The 17,417-nt window shown below is 41.0% G+C and overlaps 1 protein-coding gene across 1 annotated transcript; it reads left to right on the forward strand.

Moving 5' to 3' along the window:
- The first annotated feature begins 1,112 nt into the window (after positions 1-1,112).
- On the forward strand, positions 1,113-17,081 carry sh3d19 (SH3 domain containing 19). The gene is made up of 21 exons (XM_080520872.1): positions 1,113-1,322; positions 7,616-7,658; positions 8,720-8,760; positions 9,280-9,319; positions 9,510-9,546; positions 9,923-10,112; positions 10,214-11,236; positions 12,480-12,593; positions 12,774-12,865; positions 13,256-13,299; positions 13,386-13,599; positions 13,690-13,758; positions 13,961-14,092; positions 14,215-14,281; positions 14,631-14,761; positions 14,860-14,918; positions 15,004-15,230; positions 15,954-16,006; positions 16,119-16,305; positions 16,602-16,705; positions 16,815-17,081. The coding sequence occupies exons 1-21, from the start codon at positions 1,253-1,255 to the stop codon at positions 16,923-16,925; spliced, it is 3,048 nt and encodes a 1,015-aa protein (XP_080376998.1). The 5' UTR covers positions 1,113-1,252; the 3' UTR covers positions 16,926-17,081.
- The last annotated feature ends 336 nt before the right edge of the window (positions 17,082-17,417 follow it).

The raw sequence follows: 17,417 nt of genomic DNA on the forward strand, positions 1-17,417 counted from the left end.
CAAATCAGGTTTCAACGTTCAGAATTTCTGCATTCAAACCCTATCTTCAGCAGGAGCTTGATCATTGTGATTTCAACCATAAAATTACACAGTAGAGTTAAAAATAGGGACATTACTTTGAATTTACGCGCCACAGAGGGGAAGTCTATGTTTAGACTAAGATACAATTTGAGCAAGTACCAGCAAACATGCCTTAAGAAATACAAATTACAATACTTACCATTTGTTGGTCCCATCAGATAAGGTTGAAGCTCGTTTAACCAGACTGCAAATGGTTTCCAGGTCTGTAGCGACACCTAGTGGCAGATTAGTGGAGTTATCTATTAGAACTGTAGTGCATTTCAGCAGCAGACTGCAGGGGTTTTTAGGATTGCCAGAGTTGCGTATACATATAAATGTAGGTTTATTCAGGGTTATTAATGTGCCATGCAACTATACACCGGATTCACAGCAAATTGTTTTGTGCGTTTTCCCATTGAAAATAGTAACTTTGCTTTACTTGCTGTGTGTTTCCAATGCTAGCAACAGTCACATTCACCCAGTCACACACAAACGTTCACACCCATTTGCATGCTTTGGTAAAATTGCATTTTCACTTTTCTGAGATTATATTTTTGGTATTGTTGTACATATATGAACAACATGTACCCTGTGTAATTGAAGCAGTTGAAAAAAATGGAAAATCATTGCAACAAGTATTATATTGTACCTAAAAAGAGTTTGTATGTTAAACATACTATGTTATGTTTACATCTTTGGACACGTGGTTTTCAAAACAAAAATACACCCACTACTAGTGGCCTGGCCTGCGCACTACAACATCTCCAATGTTTCTCATGTTAGAAAGTTGCATCTGCATCCAAATCAAACACCTCACATAAGAAACAAATGGATTCGGATCATTTTCACAACCCTCTTTTAAGATGTTTGACGGATTTACAATGGAAGCACTGAAAAGCTGGATGAAGGAGTTAACTTTTGTCGGTGTTGTCAGTGACCAGTCCCACTTTTAACTGAGCACATTCCTGCGCAGTGCGCACGGGCTGGCCGCTACCGCCTGCTGGGGTCCGGCACGCAGAGCGCACGCACAAAGCGCACGGCACCACCTCCATCAGACGGAGCCGCTGGCTCTACCCCACCATCCACTCCGTGGACCGAGTAAAATAAAAAAAAAAACAACAACAACAACAACAAACGAACCAACTGGTGTGAGAAACTCGAGTTCTTCCCTTCTGCAGTGTTTCCCACCCTGATGGCAGAGTCCCGGCGAGAGGACGAGGAACAGGGGGAGCGCAGACATGTCCGCAGGGGCCAGACGACAGGTAGAGTCGGACTCACAGTCACCCCGTGAAAATGTGACCAGCTTATTCGTTTGTTTTGAAAGTTGAGCCGAGGACATCTTGTGTTGTGGATACAAAGTCATTCAAAAGTTCTGTTACATAGCTATTATCTATCTATCTATCTATCTATCTATCTATCTATCTATCTATCTATCTATCTATCTATCTATCTATCTATCTATCTATCTATCTATCTATCTATCTATCTATCTATCTATCTATCTATCTATCTATCTATCTATCTATCTATCTATCTATCTATCTATCTATCTATCTATCTGTATGTCTGTCTGTCTGTCAAGTTGAGTACAATATTTCCATTTGTTGTGAGTCTTATTTCATTTTAGGAGCAAAATATTATAACTTTTGCAAATGCCACGATATGGATTGGAACCCTGGCTACAAAGTCTGATCATGTGCACCAAAAGTAATTAAAGCCAATGCTGCTGTAAGGGAGAGTTTGCTTGTGCTTCTGTACAAATACTCAATAATCCTTCCACCTCTGCTTCTATGAAAGCAGATCATTAGAGGAATCAAACCAGATTATGTACCCACTTGGCTACCAGATATATTACTTCTAACTTGTGTACACAGAGTTGAAAATGGTGTGGCACAACTTATTCAGCTTTGCTCAGAGGGTCTGTGCTCTTTTCTGACATTCATTTGTAAATTAAAAAAAAGAAAAAAGCTTTGCACTGGAAAATAAGAGAATTGTCTGTTTAGTCAGCGCACCATAATTAAACAAAATGATGATTTGAGGTGTGAAATATCCAACATTAGGAGCATTCGATGACTTGATGTACAGATTTATACCAGACAGTGATGGTGGCAAGTTGAACAACCAGAAAAAATATAGCATCGCCAATAATTCACCTAAGCTTTTAAAGTCACTGCTGTTCATCAGAGAGATAACAGCAATCGGGTAGATTTATGGATTAAAAGAACAAATCGACACCCCTTAAATTAGTTAGATAATTTATTTGACACGAATGAGGGTGGGAATGCCTCTGATACTTTTGTAAACTGGAAAATAGGACATGCAGTACAGCCTGTTGTGTTTGGTTGTTGTGTGGAATTGAACCAACACACTTTATTCCGAAAACACCAAAAGAACAACTGTATGTTAATTCAATTTAATCCGCCTGTGAAAATGATGCAAAGCCAGTTTGTTTTGTTTTCAATAAAGAGTGATATAGTAATCACTTTCCGGTTTAGCCATGCCAGTAACAACCCTGCCACTTTATATGTGGCTTTCACACCATGCAGCTGTAAATCCCAGAAATAGAAATATTTATTTCGTGACACCTGTGTGCAAAGACTTTTTTCCTTGATTCCCCTGTACCAAGCCCGACCCATCTGCCTGCTCAGACCCCCGCCACACCCTGACCCCCACCAGCTGTCTGTGCAGGAATTCCTGTCAGTATCTGAGCAGACAAGTCGCTGTGTCATGAACGAGCTGTTGCTCAGACTTGATGCCATTTCCAATCCTTTCACACACAAAAAAAAGAATAATAATGGGAGATACTTGGATCCACTTCAAAATCTATGGAGGGCCTTTCCACTGTGAATCACCCCCCTGCATTGACAACGCTTAATCTTCTCTGACTAAAGGGCAACATCAGTTCATGACTTTGTGTTATTCAGCCGTGTCTCTGTAATCTGGAAACTCTCAACTGGCTTGTTTTGTCCAATTGAGGCCAAATCTGTTTTGACTGGCCTGCGGTTTACTAGAAAAGGGATTTCTGGCATTTACCACAAGTCACACCTTGATGATTTCATTTTGACTCAAGTCAGGCACTTCTTTTTTTCTGATGAAAGCCCCAGCATGTTTTGGATGAGTGCTTTTCAAACTGTGTGAGAAAGAGAAAATTAGAGGCAGACAAAAATAAAAAACAAAAAACTGAAGGTTCGGGAGAATTACCTATTTTCCCAGTAAGTGAGTTTTTGAGAAGAAATCATGATAAAAAAAAAAAAAAAAGTACATTTAGCAACAAGTAGATACTTAAACCAGTATCTTTATAATGGTGGTTTTAAAAGCGTTTATTTGTTTGTCTGTTAACAAGATATCTCAAAATCGAATGAGTGAATCTTCATAAAAATTGGTACGCGGGTGCATTTTGATCAAAGGAAGAACCCATTAAAGTTTAATGATGATCCTCATCTTGTGTTCTTTGAAATTCTGAAATATAAAATCACCTGTTCCAAAAACCTAAATAAATGAATAAAGGCAGTTGATGTGGGTGTGGAATACATGTAATTTCCCTGTGTCTATGTTAACCCTTGGCGGAGGTCAGAAATCTCTGATTGCTATTGGTTCCTTTTATTTTTTGAGGCGTCATGAAAGAAAGTGGAAGCTCAAATGAGCAGTTATTATATGAAAGCACACATTTCAAAAAACAAATTACATTTGCCTTTGAATACATCAGTCATTAGCTATAATGTGAAATCTAAATTGGCATTCGAATGAAAAATTACTACTTTGCGTGAGACAACTCATGTGCGACACGGAAGTTCGTCTGGCTGAGAGTAGGGAGCTGCAGTGTGATTCTTCCACACTTTGAAAATCATCGTTTAGACATTACGTAGTTTGTATTAATTCTCGTGGAGGGGGGGGGGGGGGGACCCCAGCAAAGTGAAATCCCTAATATCAAACTTTTCTCTGATTCAGAAAAGAATCAGGCTCCTGACTTGTGTGGACTTCTGGCTGGTTGTAATGTGACACGCTGCTGCTGCGCCTTTTGTTGCCAGTTTCACCAGCTGCTCTGTGACTGTTGCTGAGTAATGTCAGCATGTGTTCGAGCGATAGCGCGACTGTGAAGTGGAAACCATCCCTGCTGACTGCGGCGGCGGCGGCGGAGAGAGAGAGAGTTTGTGTGTTGACTTTCCCCGCTGTCACAGAAACATCTTTACTGTTCTGGGATATAAATGAAAGTGTTATGGGCGGCGTTCTCTGGAAGACATCAACCTGAAACCATCCCTTTTCGTACAGTGTTTGGGAAACCTGTAAAACTGTCAAATGAAACTTTAAATTTTTTTTTTAAAAAGGAACCTAGAAAGAGCACAAATTGGAACAAAAAGCTGTCCTATGGATTTTAATGTTGTTTTTCAAAACCATTCAAGCAGTAGTGTGGACTTAGGGAAGCGCTCACGCCTCGCAAGGAGGAAAACAGTCGGAATAGCTCGGGGCCCTTTTGTGTGGAGTGTGTGGGATTTGTTTTGTTTTGTTTTATTTTGTATTTCAACTTTATCCCAGTTTGGACCAGTGAGGTTCGATGAATGAGTAACCTTAAAGATTTGTGTGTCTGTGAGCTTGTTGCCCACTGGGATAGTGAACCAACTGGGATCAATCATGGCCGATATAGAGGCAGATATAGGAGATCATGACCTGGTCACGGATGAAACCCTTGTGTAATAATTAATTTTTTTTTTCTTTCTGGCAAAATATTTACCTGGCAGAGACTGGGTTATACGTACAATATGAAGATTGAGGCAGGAGTGGTTCATGCCATCTTTTGATATGTAATTAAAGCATAAAGAAGTGTGTTTTTCCTGCAATGTGGATATTCCTGTCACATCTCACCTGCCGAGCAAAGAGACAGCGACGATGCAGCGTTGCAGCCTTCAACTTCCTGATCGACTACATTCCAGTTCATGAGATTGGCCGAGTAAACACAGGAGCAGTGACACATTATAGGGCCGGCCCTCTCTCCTGTGTTGTCTGTGGGTGTGTGCCTGCCGGCTTCAGGTTCCTCGTCAAGCTCAGTCTGGGATTCAATGATCCAGGAGCGAAAGTCTTTGATGGTTTTGATGCTGAAGGTTTTAAATTTATTCCTCTGATTCCTCACAGGTAGGGACTCTTGTTAACACTTGTTTGTTTTAGTTTTTTTCCACCGTTAACACCACAGATAATTAGGCTATTATGTCTACAAGGAATTGATTAAAGTATAAGAGAGTCGTGGTGAAAAAAAGAAAATTCTTGGTGTGTGTGTAAGTGCGGATGAACCTTGTTCTAAAGTGCAGTTAACGTGTAACTGAAAGCAGCAGAAATGTGGCTGCATGAGATAACAACTAAGAGGTACGACAGGTGGATCAGACCGCCAACGAGGCCGTTGTTTCAGTCTGGAGGCATAAACACCAAAGCTGTCGTCCTCAGAAAGACAAATGACCTCAATCGCCAGCACACACAGGAAACACAAGACACGTGAGAGTAATTTTAGTTTAGTTTGGCTATATGCTCACATTTTGTTGCCTAAGAGAAAACATCATTTTAACAATTAGCAAACTTAAGCCTTTAGCCCGGATTGTTTATATTCGGTGTTAAGGACTCAGATTAGCAAAACAAACTTCACTTCCCAGCTTCTCGCTGCTGCTCAAGATGGCTTGCGTTGTGCTCTTTCTTCATCAACATATTACAGAGCTCTGCCTTCCTTCTCTGAATTGGAAGGTTTTTAAATGAACATTCAGAAAAAGAGGCAACGATGAGATGTTGATAAATGAGATTTTTCATGGTTACAGAAAAGCTTGTTTTCAAATGTCAGTTATGAGAGCACTGACACGGTCAAACTACAAGTAACTGGTTTATCAGGATTGAATAGCTGATGGTGCTTGTTAGGGTTTGGCCTTTTGTATTTTCCAGTATATAAGGTCAAGAGCTTTGTTTGATGCTGTTTAGCGGTTAGTGTTTCTCACCTCAGAATATCTCTGGTTCGATTCTGGGTTTGAAGGCCTTTCTGTGCACGTTCTCCTCATGTGTGCATGGTGTGCAAGTTATACACAATGGATCAAGTGTAGACGGTGGTTCAATAAGACAACTTATATGATGCTTGTCAGCAGTGATTTTAGTATTATTTCCACTTCCCAGTGTTTGTTTGTCCAGTAATTTTCACATATTGTTTGTTTTCAGTTTACATTCACTCTGGTTTTGAAGACTGGATGAATTGAATTTAAATGTTGAAACTAGTCGAGACTGTAAAAGAAAAAAGGTTTAATGAGAAAAAGAGAAAAACCCTTGTCTCTTTACTCAGTTTAAAAACATTATGCCACATATGTTGTTAAGATCATTATATTCTATCAGAGAAATACTGCTAGAATTGGACATTTTCAAATGCTGAGCTTTGAGATATATGTACAATTTGAGGTTTTTTTCTTGTTTAAAATGCTGTAACTTGAGGCATAATCAAATATGGTGACATTTTTCCAGTTTTAATATCTCTCTCATTGTCTGTAGGTGTCGGGATTATTCTTTTTTTTTATCTTTTAATTACTTTTTGAAGCATTAGATGACCTAACACGTTCATACCTCTCCGAACGCTTGTCTGAATTAATACATTTCTCACTGTACCTTCATGTCATCTGGAGCTTCTCTGTGCAACATTAAAGATAAGTTATAAGAAAGTAAAGTGAAGCAGCATTTTGTTTTCATCTTAAGACAGTTCAAGATATATCGTTATGTCCTTGCTTTTAATTAACCTCCTGGTTTCCATATTATCTAATGTCCTTAAAATGTCCTAGTGTTTTCTTGACTCACAGCAGTTTCGCTTCTGCATTTAGACATTGATTCAACAAACCACACCAGAATATGCTTGGAATTTAGAACAATACATTTTTGTCATTCAAAGATTTGAGAGTTGTGTTTAAGCATCACTGGATTCATGTGTATGTTCATCAGTCAAGCATGTAATAGGGGAAAAAGACATTGTGAAAGAAAGTAACCGGATCTGTTATTTCTTGAAAGATGTTTATCCGATCATCTTATCATCCGATCATCAAGTGGCTTTATCAGTTCATACTGTTCCCTTGGCCCAGGCTAGCCAGCCGTTTTCAACAAAACAAAATCATTTCCAAAACATCTAAAAAATCCAGTTGACCTGATTCATTTGCTTCGAGAAGACGATGTTGATGAATTTGTAGACAGTTGTCAGGTGATATTACAGTAGAAAACAGGAACAATCATAGATGTCTGACATACGCCAAAGGTTGACCTGGACTTAGAATGAGAAGAAATGTTTTCAGATCACCTCCAAAATATTCATGGAATCTCCCATGGCATAATGTCTATCTGTGGTGAAAATTTCGACAGAATCCATACAGTAGTTTTGACGTAATGTTGTTTACAGACATGCACATAGAAAATACATGCCCATGATAACACAATCTATTAATTGGATATTATCTGAGTCCAGTAACTCTACTTTTAAGTTTGACAAAATACATCTGGACATTATCTTTGAAAATGGTTTGCCTTCATCCTAACACATCTCTGTTCTACTCCACAGATCACCCTGGGCGAAGATCTAAGCCAGAGCATTTGCATTCCTGGTGTGTATGATGTGTATGAGCTCATGTTTTCAGTCTGTGACGTGGGAGAACCAGCAGCAGATCCATGTATGCCTGGAGCAGGGCGCTGTCCCTTTAAAACTCAGATCTGCTGATGGTGATGTTGTGAATGGACCAAACAATGTGGTGGTGAAGCCTCTGTGACAGACAGAAGGTCAAAAGCAGGGACAATTACAACACGCTGCTCTTCATCACCTGTTGTTATATGTAGATATTAAGATGTGATCTGAGCAGCCAATTGCAGACACCATTGTGACGGATGACACACGATGTGTTTGTGGCCTTCAGATCTTTGTGTTTATGCCTCGGCTAATCAGTTACATAAAGTGTGTGCTAAAAGCCGGAGCGTGAGGATCACTGCTTTTATTTTGTTTCCCCCAGACACTTTACTGCATTCAGGTGTTAATGAGCAGAGTAATGAGCCCGCCTCTATCAGGAGACTTTGCTGTAGCTTCGGTGGAAACTCACCAGAGAATCACATTAGTTTAATCTGCAACACGACGAGCACAAAGACAACAAGGATATTAAAAAAGGATTACAAAGCCATCTTTGGCATTAAGGGATAAATGGTGTGAAACTTTATCAAAACATGCAGCTCCTGGTCGTGTAAGAGATGTTTTTGTAAGGTAGGTGAATTTTAAACAAACTTGTGATTAGAGCTTAATATAGTAACTGGAGTGATTTCCTCAAAGGCTGCTCTTGTTCATTCAAGCCTTAAAACTTGTCACATTTTACAATAATATAGATTTTTTTTATATATATAAACTTGTGACAGTTCTTATTTTAACCTCTATTTTTTTTTTTTAATGATTTAAGTATTATACTTGTGCAGGATCATAAATATTTATTTGATCAGTTATTCTTTCTACTTAACACTATCCAAACCAAGTCAAGCTGCGACTCTACCCTTCATCAACAATATTCAATTTAAGCCATTTCTGTCTCTTTGCTCGACACTTCCTCTGCTTCTCTTCTATTCTGATACTTCTGATGATAATAAAGTCATTAATCAGGCCTTGCTTTGTGCTCTGCTCTCTTTTCAGTCAAGGGCCGTTGTCCTCTATACGAGCTGCTATCAAACGAAGTAAGTTTTGGAACGTTGTTATAGATCACGTAAGGGCTTTGTGTGTAAGCAGAGCTTCAGCAGTTCTGCTTTTGTTTTGGTACTCTTAACCAATATTGTGGATCACAAGCCACAAGTAGACAACTGTTTCCTTTTGTTTGCTGCTTTTTTAACAAAACACTGGCAGGTTGGAAGAACAATAAACAACCATTTCACAACTTTAAGTTCATGACAGCAAAATTAGCAAAGATGATACTTAAGTACAGTTCTTACAATTTTGTCCATTTTGAATTAATCTGAAGATTTTCCACACTTGCTGTTGCAGCTTAAACGGATAATAGAAATGACATATATACAAGGCAAGGCACATTTATTTATAGAGTACCATTCACAGGGCGCACACACAGGGCAATTCAGTGCTTTACAAAGCAATTGAATAAATACAGAAAACCTTTATAAAGAAATATTGCTCTGAGAAGTGGAAGTTGAGTATTGCTGGTCCTAAGTGCTGAAGATTGACATATTTATTTCTCTTTGTAGCTAAGGCAAACTCTCAAAGTGACAACACTAGAGACCGAAGGTAATGTTTAACAACTTTACATAAATTCCTGTTCATGTTTACACTTTAACAGTACCATTTGTCTGACAGCCAGCATGAATGATAAAAAAAAAAAAAAAAAATTATATTATATTATAAATATCATTCTCTTGGTGGTAGATGTCTTTGGTTATATCTCAGATGTCTCTCTTTTATCTTGTTCGTCCTTCAGGCGACCGGAGATCACCATCGTCTCAGCAGAGCCCCTGGTCAGTAATAACTGGTTCTTGGGATCTTCAGTGGTTTTTCCTCCTCCTCCTCAGTCAGGCTGGTCTACAAGCCTCCAGGTTGTCTCTCAGGTGGCTTTTGTTTGACCAATGATGATTATTTCCTTCAATAAACACTTTTTGAAACAATAAAGATTTGTAATGATAGAGTGGTGATTGGTACTAAAACTCAGACTCGTGAGATAAACACTGAGGAACTCACAATAATAATGTTTATAGCAATTAATTAACATACGCCATGTGGATCTTACTAAAGTGTGTGTGTGTGTGTGTGTGTGTGTGTGTGTGTGTGTGTGTGTGTGTGTGTGTGTGTGTGTGTGTGTGTGTGTGTGTGTGTGTGTGTGTGTGTGTGTGTCAGCACCCACCAACCTACGATCAGGTGATTAAAGAGAAGACGGAGGAGGGACACACTGTCAGGCCCACTGCAGCTCCCCGTCGGACCGCCTGCACCACCAGCGGCACACAGACAGAACCCGTGGGGGAGGACGCTGCCCCCACAGTCCCACAATGCACTGCAGCTTCACCTTTAACTGAGAAAACCACTGCCGGTGAGGCACCTTTTCATTGGGTATTTCCTTCTTTTAATTTCCATTATCAATAAAGATTTCTTATACTGTTTTTTTGTTGTTGTTGTTCTTGTATTTTTCAGGTAAAAAACCACAAAAGCCACCAAGGCCTTTTGTTCCGAAACTTCCCGACAGAAAACAAGCAACAAATCCAGTTGGAAAGGTTTCAGCAGATGCTACAGGGCAACCAAACACTGAGAATGAAAGTGACTGTAAATGCAATGTGCCACAGATCGTAAAGGAAGGCTCCACACACACATGCACGCGATCTGTCACTGTACACTGGGACACACCAACAGACTCACTTCTTTTCACTATTGCCAGTGCTGAATCTACTGCCTCTGCATTGAACTCAGAGGGCAGTCCACATCCGATTCCACGTCCTCGTACAAAACCACAGAAGCAGATAATCAAAGAGGAGGCCAAAGTTCTGGTCAAGCTCAGTGGAAACTGTGACGATATTCACTCTAATGCGCAGGAGGTTTCCTCAAATAAGTATTTAGAGGAGTTGTTGGAAGTTTTTGGTGCAGAGACTGGGTGCAAGGAGAGCAGTGACATTATCGATCCACAAGCTGAGGATGCTGCCAGCGAAATGAACAACAACCATAGTCAGCGTAACATCCAGGCCAGGATCCAGGCCTTTGAGAGCCAGACAGATGGAGAGCATGTGTATGAAGTCATCAAGCCACAACCTCGCCCCAGGACGGGCGTCAGCAAACCGCCAGTGTCCGCCAAGCCTTCTGTAGCTCTCAAACCTCAGTTTACCCAAATTGAAGATGATACCAATCACAACAATCAGAACATACCAAACACGGACGCCCCACAAAACCCCACGCCAGCCCCAAGACCTCAACCCCCAAAGAAACTCAGCGGATTCTCGATAAAGGAGGAGCTCGAGAGTTTACACAGCAGGGGAGCCGTCCCCAACGGGTCCCGTCACCCCGTGCTGACCAGGGCCAACACCATCGACGAGGACGACGCGCAGCCTTTCCAACCTTCACCTCCAACCAAACCAGCGAAGGAGCCGCTAACACCCAACCTGAATATAAACAACCACAACTCAGCCGCCGCCCTAGGAGGGAACGAGTTTGTGGACAGTCTGCCAAGTAGGTTGATTCATTAATTCAAATCATATTGTGTTTTATTTGTGGGATTTATGCAGGGTTAGCAGTGTGTGTCCAGAACAAGTGTAGTAATGACTCAAACTAGGCCTTTGTCCAACACTTGAAAAACATATTTAAATGCGACAAAAACCAGATGTAAGCATGTAGATTCTTTCTTTGGTATAACTAGAAAATTTTTATTTTCTGAACAAATCATGTATTTGTCATGTAATAGACAAATGAATGCAATTTCAAAGCATATTTTTAGTCGTGCCTCCAATACAGGCACATAGAAAAAGTTGGTCCTCTATCATTTTCTGTTTCATTCAGAAATATGAAAACATATTTGCTGCACTGTTTCTCTTCATGCTGCATTATGCTTGCAGACTTTACATTTTCAAAAACCCACTCCTATACTACAGAAATAAACTTGTTCTGTGTGTGTGTGTATATATAGAACACATCAAAGCATTTGAATATTTTTTTTATTTACTTCCCCTGGGTGTACCATAGGCCAAATTATAGGCCAACGGCCCACAGGCCCTATTTCTGTAGATTTTAGGGTCCATTTAAATTATTCCAAAGGGTAAGATAAAAAACCCATAGTGAGTCATCTTTCTAATATACTGTAATGCTGTGGAGCTGAGGGCCACATTGAACTACATGACATTTTAAAAAACAAAACCAAGGCCCTTTTTTTTAATATGGATTTTAAATAATATCCCTTTTATTTTCTTGATTTAACTGCTGGTCTTTCAGATTACTTAAATAAGTAGGACCGTATGTCTGACTGTTGAAAAGTCAGTACTGTGTGTCCGTGACCCCCTAGCAGTTTCCTGGGAACCATGCTGTAGCAGCACACTGCTCCTGAAAATAAGATGGGTCATTACCGATTAATCATTTCCTCAAGAGCGATCAATAGAGTATAAAGAATTCTAAAAATGTGTGTGGGGGGAAGGGAGGGCCTTTGTTTTTAACATGTTTGTGCAGTATTATGAAAGTAAAGGTGCTCTTATAATTAAATGTTGATGTGAAGTTTGACCCCCTCCTGATCTTAATTCCACTGGATGTAAAACAGCCAGACAGCCATCACAGTCGTGTGTGTGTGTGTGTGTGTGTGTGTGTGTGTGTGTGTGTGTGTGTGTGTGTGTGTGTGTGTGTGTGTGTGTGTGTGTGTGTGTGTGTGTGTGTGTGTGTGTGTGTGTGTGTGTGTGTGTGTGTGTGTGTGTGTGTTCGTTTTGTTCAGTTCAGGCATCTTTCCAATCTCAGTGGAGTGAAGAGAGCAAGGGCGCTCCTTTCTCTCGAGGAAGTATCACCAAAAGGCCAACCACCATCAGAGTCCCCAGCAGAACTGGTTCAAGTAAGTCCAGTGTTGACTGTGGTGGGATGTTTTTATTAGACATGCCAGTGTTTATTATATATGGAATTGAGGTTCATCATTTGTAGGTTGTTCGCGTATGTTTTCCCAGACTGAAAGTGAGCATTAGTTTTTGGTTGTTTTTTTTTTTTTTAAGTGTTCTGTGGTCTCATCTTTCCTCAGTATCCAGTAACTTTCAGGACAATCCGCCTCCCCTGCCTTCTCAGAGGCCTGTGGGCTCTCTGGTGAACCACAGACAAAGTCTTTCCTTCCAGGTAGGATTTCCATTACAGTGCAGGAATGAGCCTCAAATCAGTCCTACACAGAAAAGCCATGTTCAAGCCAACGTTCAATCAAAGTTGGTAAATGGTTCCGCTTCCTCACTAAAATGAGTCTTGAACATTGTTTTATCACGAAATGGGAAATGTCTAAATCAGCTTAGTCTTCTCTGTTAATTATACAGCTTACCTGCGTAATTTCTTCCTTCCGAAACAAAGGGACTCTTGTTGCCTTGTAAATGCACTTCCTGCTACTGAGCTCAGGTTATCCGTGTTTGAATGCTTTGCGTTGTTTCACGCTTCCTCTGGTTTCCACTGCTGCACTGCACAGTCGCACCGTATCTGTTTTACCACTGAGAGAAATGCAGCTCTGAACTATTTCCTCAGGACACCACGTCTACCTTTGGAACACAACCGTCGTTACCACCCCGGTGAGCAAAAGACAATAAGTATGATGAAACATTTCATCATTTTTTTTTTGACTTTTTGAAGATGATTTTCCCACTTTGCATTTCAGGAGACACACTGTGAAGAGGCCTCCTCCAGTTCGTCCGCCTCCTGCCAAAGCAGGGCCTGGGAGACCCCCAGCTCCAAACATTCAGGCCATAGGTCGATCTCAGTCGGCACCATGGGAGACTTCACCTGCGCCCCAGGTGCAGAGGTCCCATTTGAAAGGACCCGCCTTGCCTCCAAGGCCCAACCCGGGCCACCGTCTCTACAACAAATACACTGTGAGAGAGATCCCACCGCTGCACATGCCGGCTGTAACAGACTCCAAAGCTGATTCATGAATCTTTATGACTGTTTGCTTGTTCCACCAGCTTCAGCTTCCCCATGGGATCGCATCCTTTGACTACAATGGAAGTAATACTGGAGAACTCTCATTTCAGGTACTCGTTTATCTCATGCCTTTATATGGAAAAACCTTGTTTATTTGACAACAGTATGTTTGAAGGACTTTCGGTCAGTGTATCAGTCTTTACTTGTTTGAGCACTTTTCATGCATTAATAATGTGCTTTACACATGACATTGACTTTAAGCCACAGTCCCACACAAATGACTAAAACCATCGCATATGATGCTTTTAACAGAAGAATAATGTGCTTGTGCTGCTGAATGAGACTGACCACGAGCACTTTGAGTGCCAAGTTGGCGAAACGAGAGGTCGGGTCCACAAGTCTCGCATGAAGGTCATAACTCCGCTGGATGTGTCGCCACCGCAGGTAAAGTAGCCCCTGTTTACAAGTGAAAGTCTGTCCTTCATGTCAGAGTCTTTATCGATATTGCGTCGTGGTCGTCGCCTGAAAAAAATGATACATTTAGTGGTTTTGCGGTTTCTCTCCAGGGTGCTGGTGCGGCTGCTTCAAGCGGAGGCGGATTTAAGGTGGAAGCTGTGCATGACTTCTTTCCTGGTAAACTTCAAGTCAGACAGCACTGTGATTGCACACTAATGCCAAATATACTTGTGAATCAAAATGTCACATTGACTCCGAGAAGAGCTTGTCCAATATCGGTGGTTAAAAGTCCACTGTGTGTATTTAGTGCAGAGTTTACATGCAGGATAGGGAATTGTTTCCCATTAGTCGGGGCACAACATGTGTTCACTCTTCTTTTTTTGAGGAAATCCTTCAAAACACATCAAGAGACTTTAATGAGTCTGTAATACAGTGACACAGCCATTTGATGTATTTGAGGAATAGCTTATCGTATAATGTAATTCCTTGCCTTTGTGTGGCGCTAAAGTGTTTCCTCTTCACGCAGAGGGCCCTGGAGAGTTGGCTCTGCGGGCAGGAGATGTTGTGACCATGGTGGAGCAGGTGGACAATGAGTGGTACAAAGGCACCTGCAGGGGATCTGCTGGTTTCTTTCCCATCAATTATGTCAAAGTCTTGGTGAGTTTCCCTGCAGTCAATCAGCTTTTTAGTGACACTCTGGAAGTAAAGCAAACTTCTAAACAATGGATAATAAACATTTTCCTTTTCGCCATCAGTCGAATTCACCCAGAGCCCTCCCTGAAAGAAAACCAAGACCAATACCGGCTCCAGTCAGGTGCACAACTCACAACATCAAACCTGAGTTTTCATCCTTCCACTTTAATTCAATGATCCAACTTGAACGCTTGAATTCCTTCCAGTGGTCCGAGGTGTACGGCCAGGTTCGACTTTGAGGGGGAGCACAGTGACGAGCTGTCATTTTCCGAGGGAGACGTGATCCAGCTGAAGGAGTACATGGGAGACGACTGGGCTCGGGGACAGATTGGGAGCCTCATCGGCATCTTTCCCATGAACTTTGTGGAGATTATTGAAGATCTGCCTCCACCGCCAAGTCAGCAGCAGCAGCCCAACAGGATCGCTCTGCCGGGTAAGATCATCTCCAACCTCCCAGCTATGATAATATTTACTCTGCAGTAAACTTACAACAATACGCAAATGTTAGCGTGTCAGTCTGGTGAATACACTGAAAGGGTGAGAAGGTCAAAACCGTGAACTTAGAGTTATATATTAATTCATTCCATACTGATTCAATGCATTCTTGAAATAAGTCAAATGTAACAGTTAAAAAACATATATAAAGACTAAACAGATATGTCAAATCAGCTTTAATAAGAAGTTATGCTTTGCATTGCAAATGGATACGACAAGCGTTTCTAAACATTTCTAATATGAAAAACGTTTTAAAAAATCACTATTTGGTGTGAGCCAAAGCATTAATTGTGTAGAAGTTGTGCGAGTTTGAGTCCTGTGACATGCCACAGACCATTCCCTGAACACGTCATGAATGAAGCACTCTGTTTAGTTTAATTAAGTAATTGTTTACCCAGGTTCTGCCCACAGACAGGAGTTGCGAAAGGCAAATTAGAGGCCATCAGGTCAGATTCACGGCCCAACTCCCATCATTCCTTAATTTAGCGCCGTCATATTTATAAAACATGTAGATAAGAGTGTGACCTCAGTGTTTTTAAAGCCAAAATGTATTTTGATTTATTCCCTTATGATGTGAAAACAATCCTTCTAACATCCATTCCTCGCTGTGGCAGATTTGTGAGCCTTGATTTTTAATTGGCCGTCATGTGCCTTTTCACAGGCATGGTTGCGGCTGCTCCCAGTGCACACCCCGAGGTCGCCAGACCTGCTCAGGTAACCACGCTCCGTCAGTGCAGACAATGTTGGCCGTGTCATTTTAAAGCTGTGTAAAGAGAGATAATTTCGCCTGTTCGAGTGAACCCAGACGTTTCTTCTCGCTCTGCAGGAGCCCGAGTCCGGCGCGGAGTGGGCCGTGGCGCAGTACAACTACACCGGGAAGTCGGACGACGACCTGTCCTTCAGAGAGGGCGACTGCATCCTCATCACCCAGCACCTAAACGCCGAGTGGAGCCGCGGCAGACTCGACGGCAGAGAGGGCATGTTCCCCACCAACTTTATGAAGACCAACACGGGTACAGCACTTTAATGGTTATTATACTTAAAATTGATTAGACTTCTATCAAAAGTTAAGTGTATTTTCATGTCGACAGTGAAGACAAATGATTTGATGAAGCATTGATTAGATCTCTTTCTGTTAAAAGGGAGTTTTTCCTCTATACTTCCACTCGTGTGGAATTGTTTTTCTTTTTTTCTGTAAAAGTGTCGTATTTGGGCCTATATATATATAATATATATATATATATATATATATAAAATTGAACTGATGGTTTCATCCTATACTATAAAAACAATTGGCTTTCCTCAACAGACCAGGAGTTGTTCAATAACCAGCAGAATGGAGCCACTGGAGGTGGGAGTGCCAGGGCCTTGTACAACTACACATCAGAGTGTGATGAGGAGCTCGCTCTGCAGGTATCTTTTATTTGTTTTTCTATTGTTGATAAAGATCAAAATACATAGAAAAAGAATAAAATGATGCAGGCCAATACCATTCCTGACCACTGGTTTCCCTCTTTCACAGGTCGGGGATATCGTAACCAATCTGGAGTCCGTTGGTGATGAATGGTATTTGGGAGATTTGAAAGGAAAACGGGCCTTGGTCCCTAAAAACTACGTACAAATGCTGGTGTAGGACCTTCACTCCATCGGGGATCAAGATGGTCAGATGACTTGAGTGAAACAGAGATCCGAGGACATTTTCAGGAATACAAGCTGGAAACCGACCTGTGACTGGATTGCAGTATTTTGTCTCTGGTGTAACTTTTGACTTCAGCAGCTTCTATTTTAAATGAATTCCTTAGCTATATGTAAATATTAAAGATTGTTGACTATGGCAGTTCACTTGATTTTGATTGACCACTTGAAACATTTTGGATCTACAAAGTCCAAGTCTGCCATCCAGTGGTGGACGGCATATTCACTGTTTAGCTACAACTCTCCAACCAGAAAAACAAAGTAATTCTATACAGTTTTACTTATATGAAATTAGTTAAATTTGGTCCAAAAAACCTGTATTGTATTCCAATTGGAATGCATATGAGACAAAGTTGACTGATGCCATATTAACTTGATCTCAAAGTGCTTCAGGCAATTAATACAGGAGGGATTCATAAAAATGGAGCAA

The sequence above is a fragment of the Blennius ocellaris genome (assembly GCF_963422515.1).
Source record: "Blennius ocellaris genome assembly, chromosome: 3".
Classification (NCBI taxonomy): domain Eukaryota; kingdom Metazoa; phylum Chordata; class Actinopteri; order Blenniiformes; family Blenniidae; genus Blennius; species Blennius ocellaris.

Coding starts and splice junctions, on each gene's coding strand:
- sh3d19 (XM_080520872.1), top strand. CDS start 1,253: ATGGCAGAGTCCCGGCGAGAGGACGAGGAACAGGGGGAGCGCAGACAT. Junction 13,759..13,960: donor CTGGAGAACTCTCATTTCAG/GTACTCGTTTAT, acceptor TGCTTTTAACAG/AAGAATAATGTGCTTGTGCT. Junction 14,762..14,859: donor TCAATTATGTCAAAGTCTTG/GTGAGTTTCCCT, acceptor TTTCGCCATCAG/TCGAATTCACCCAGAGCCCT.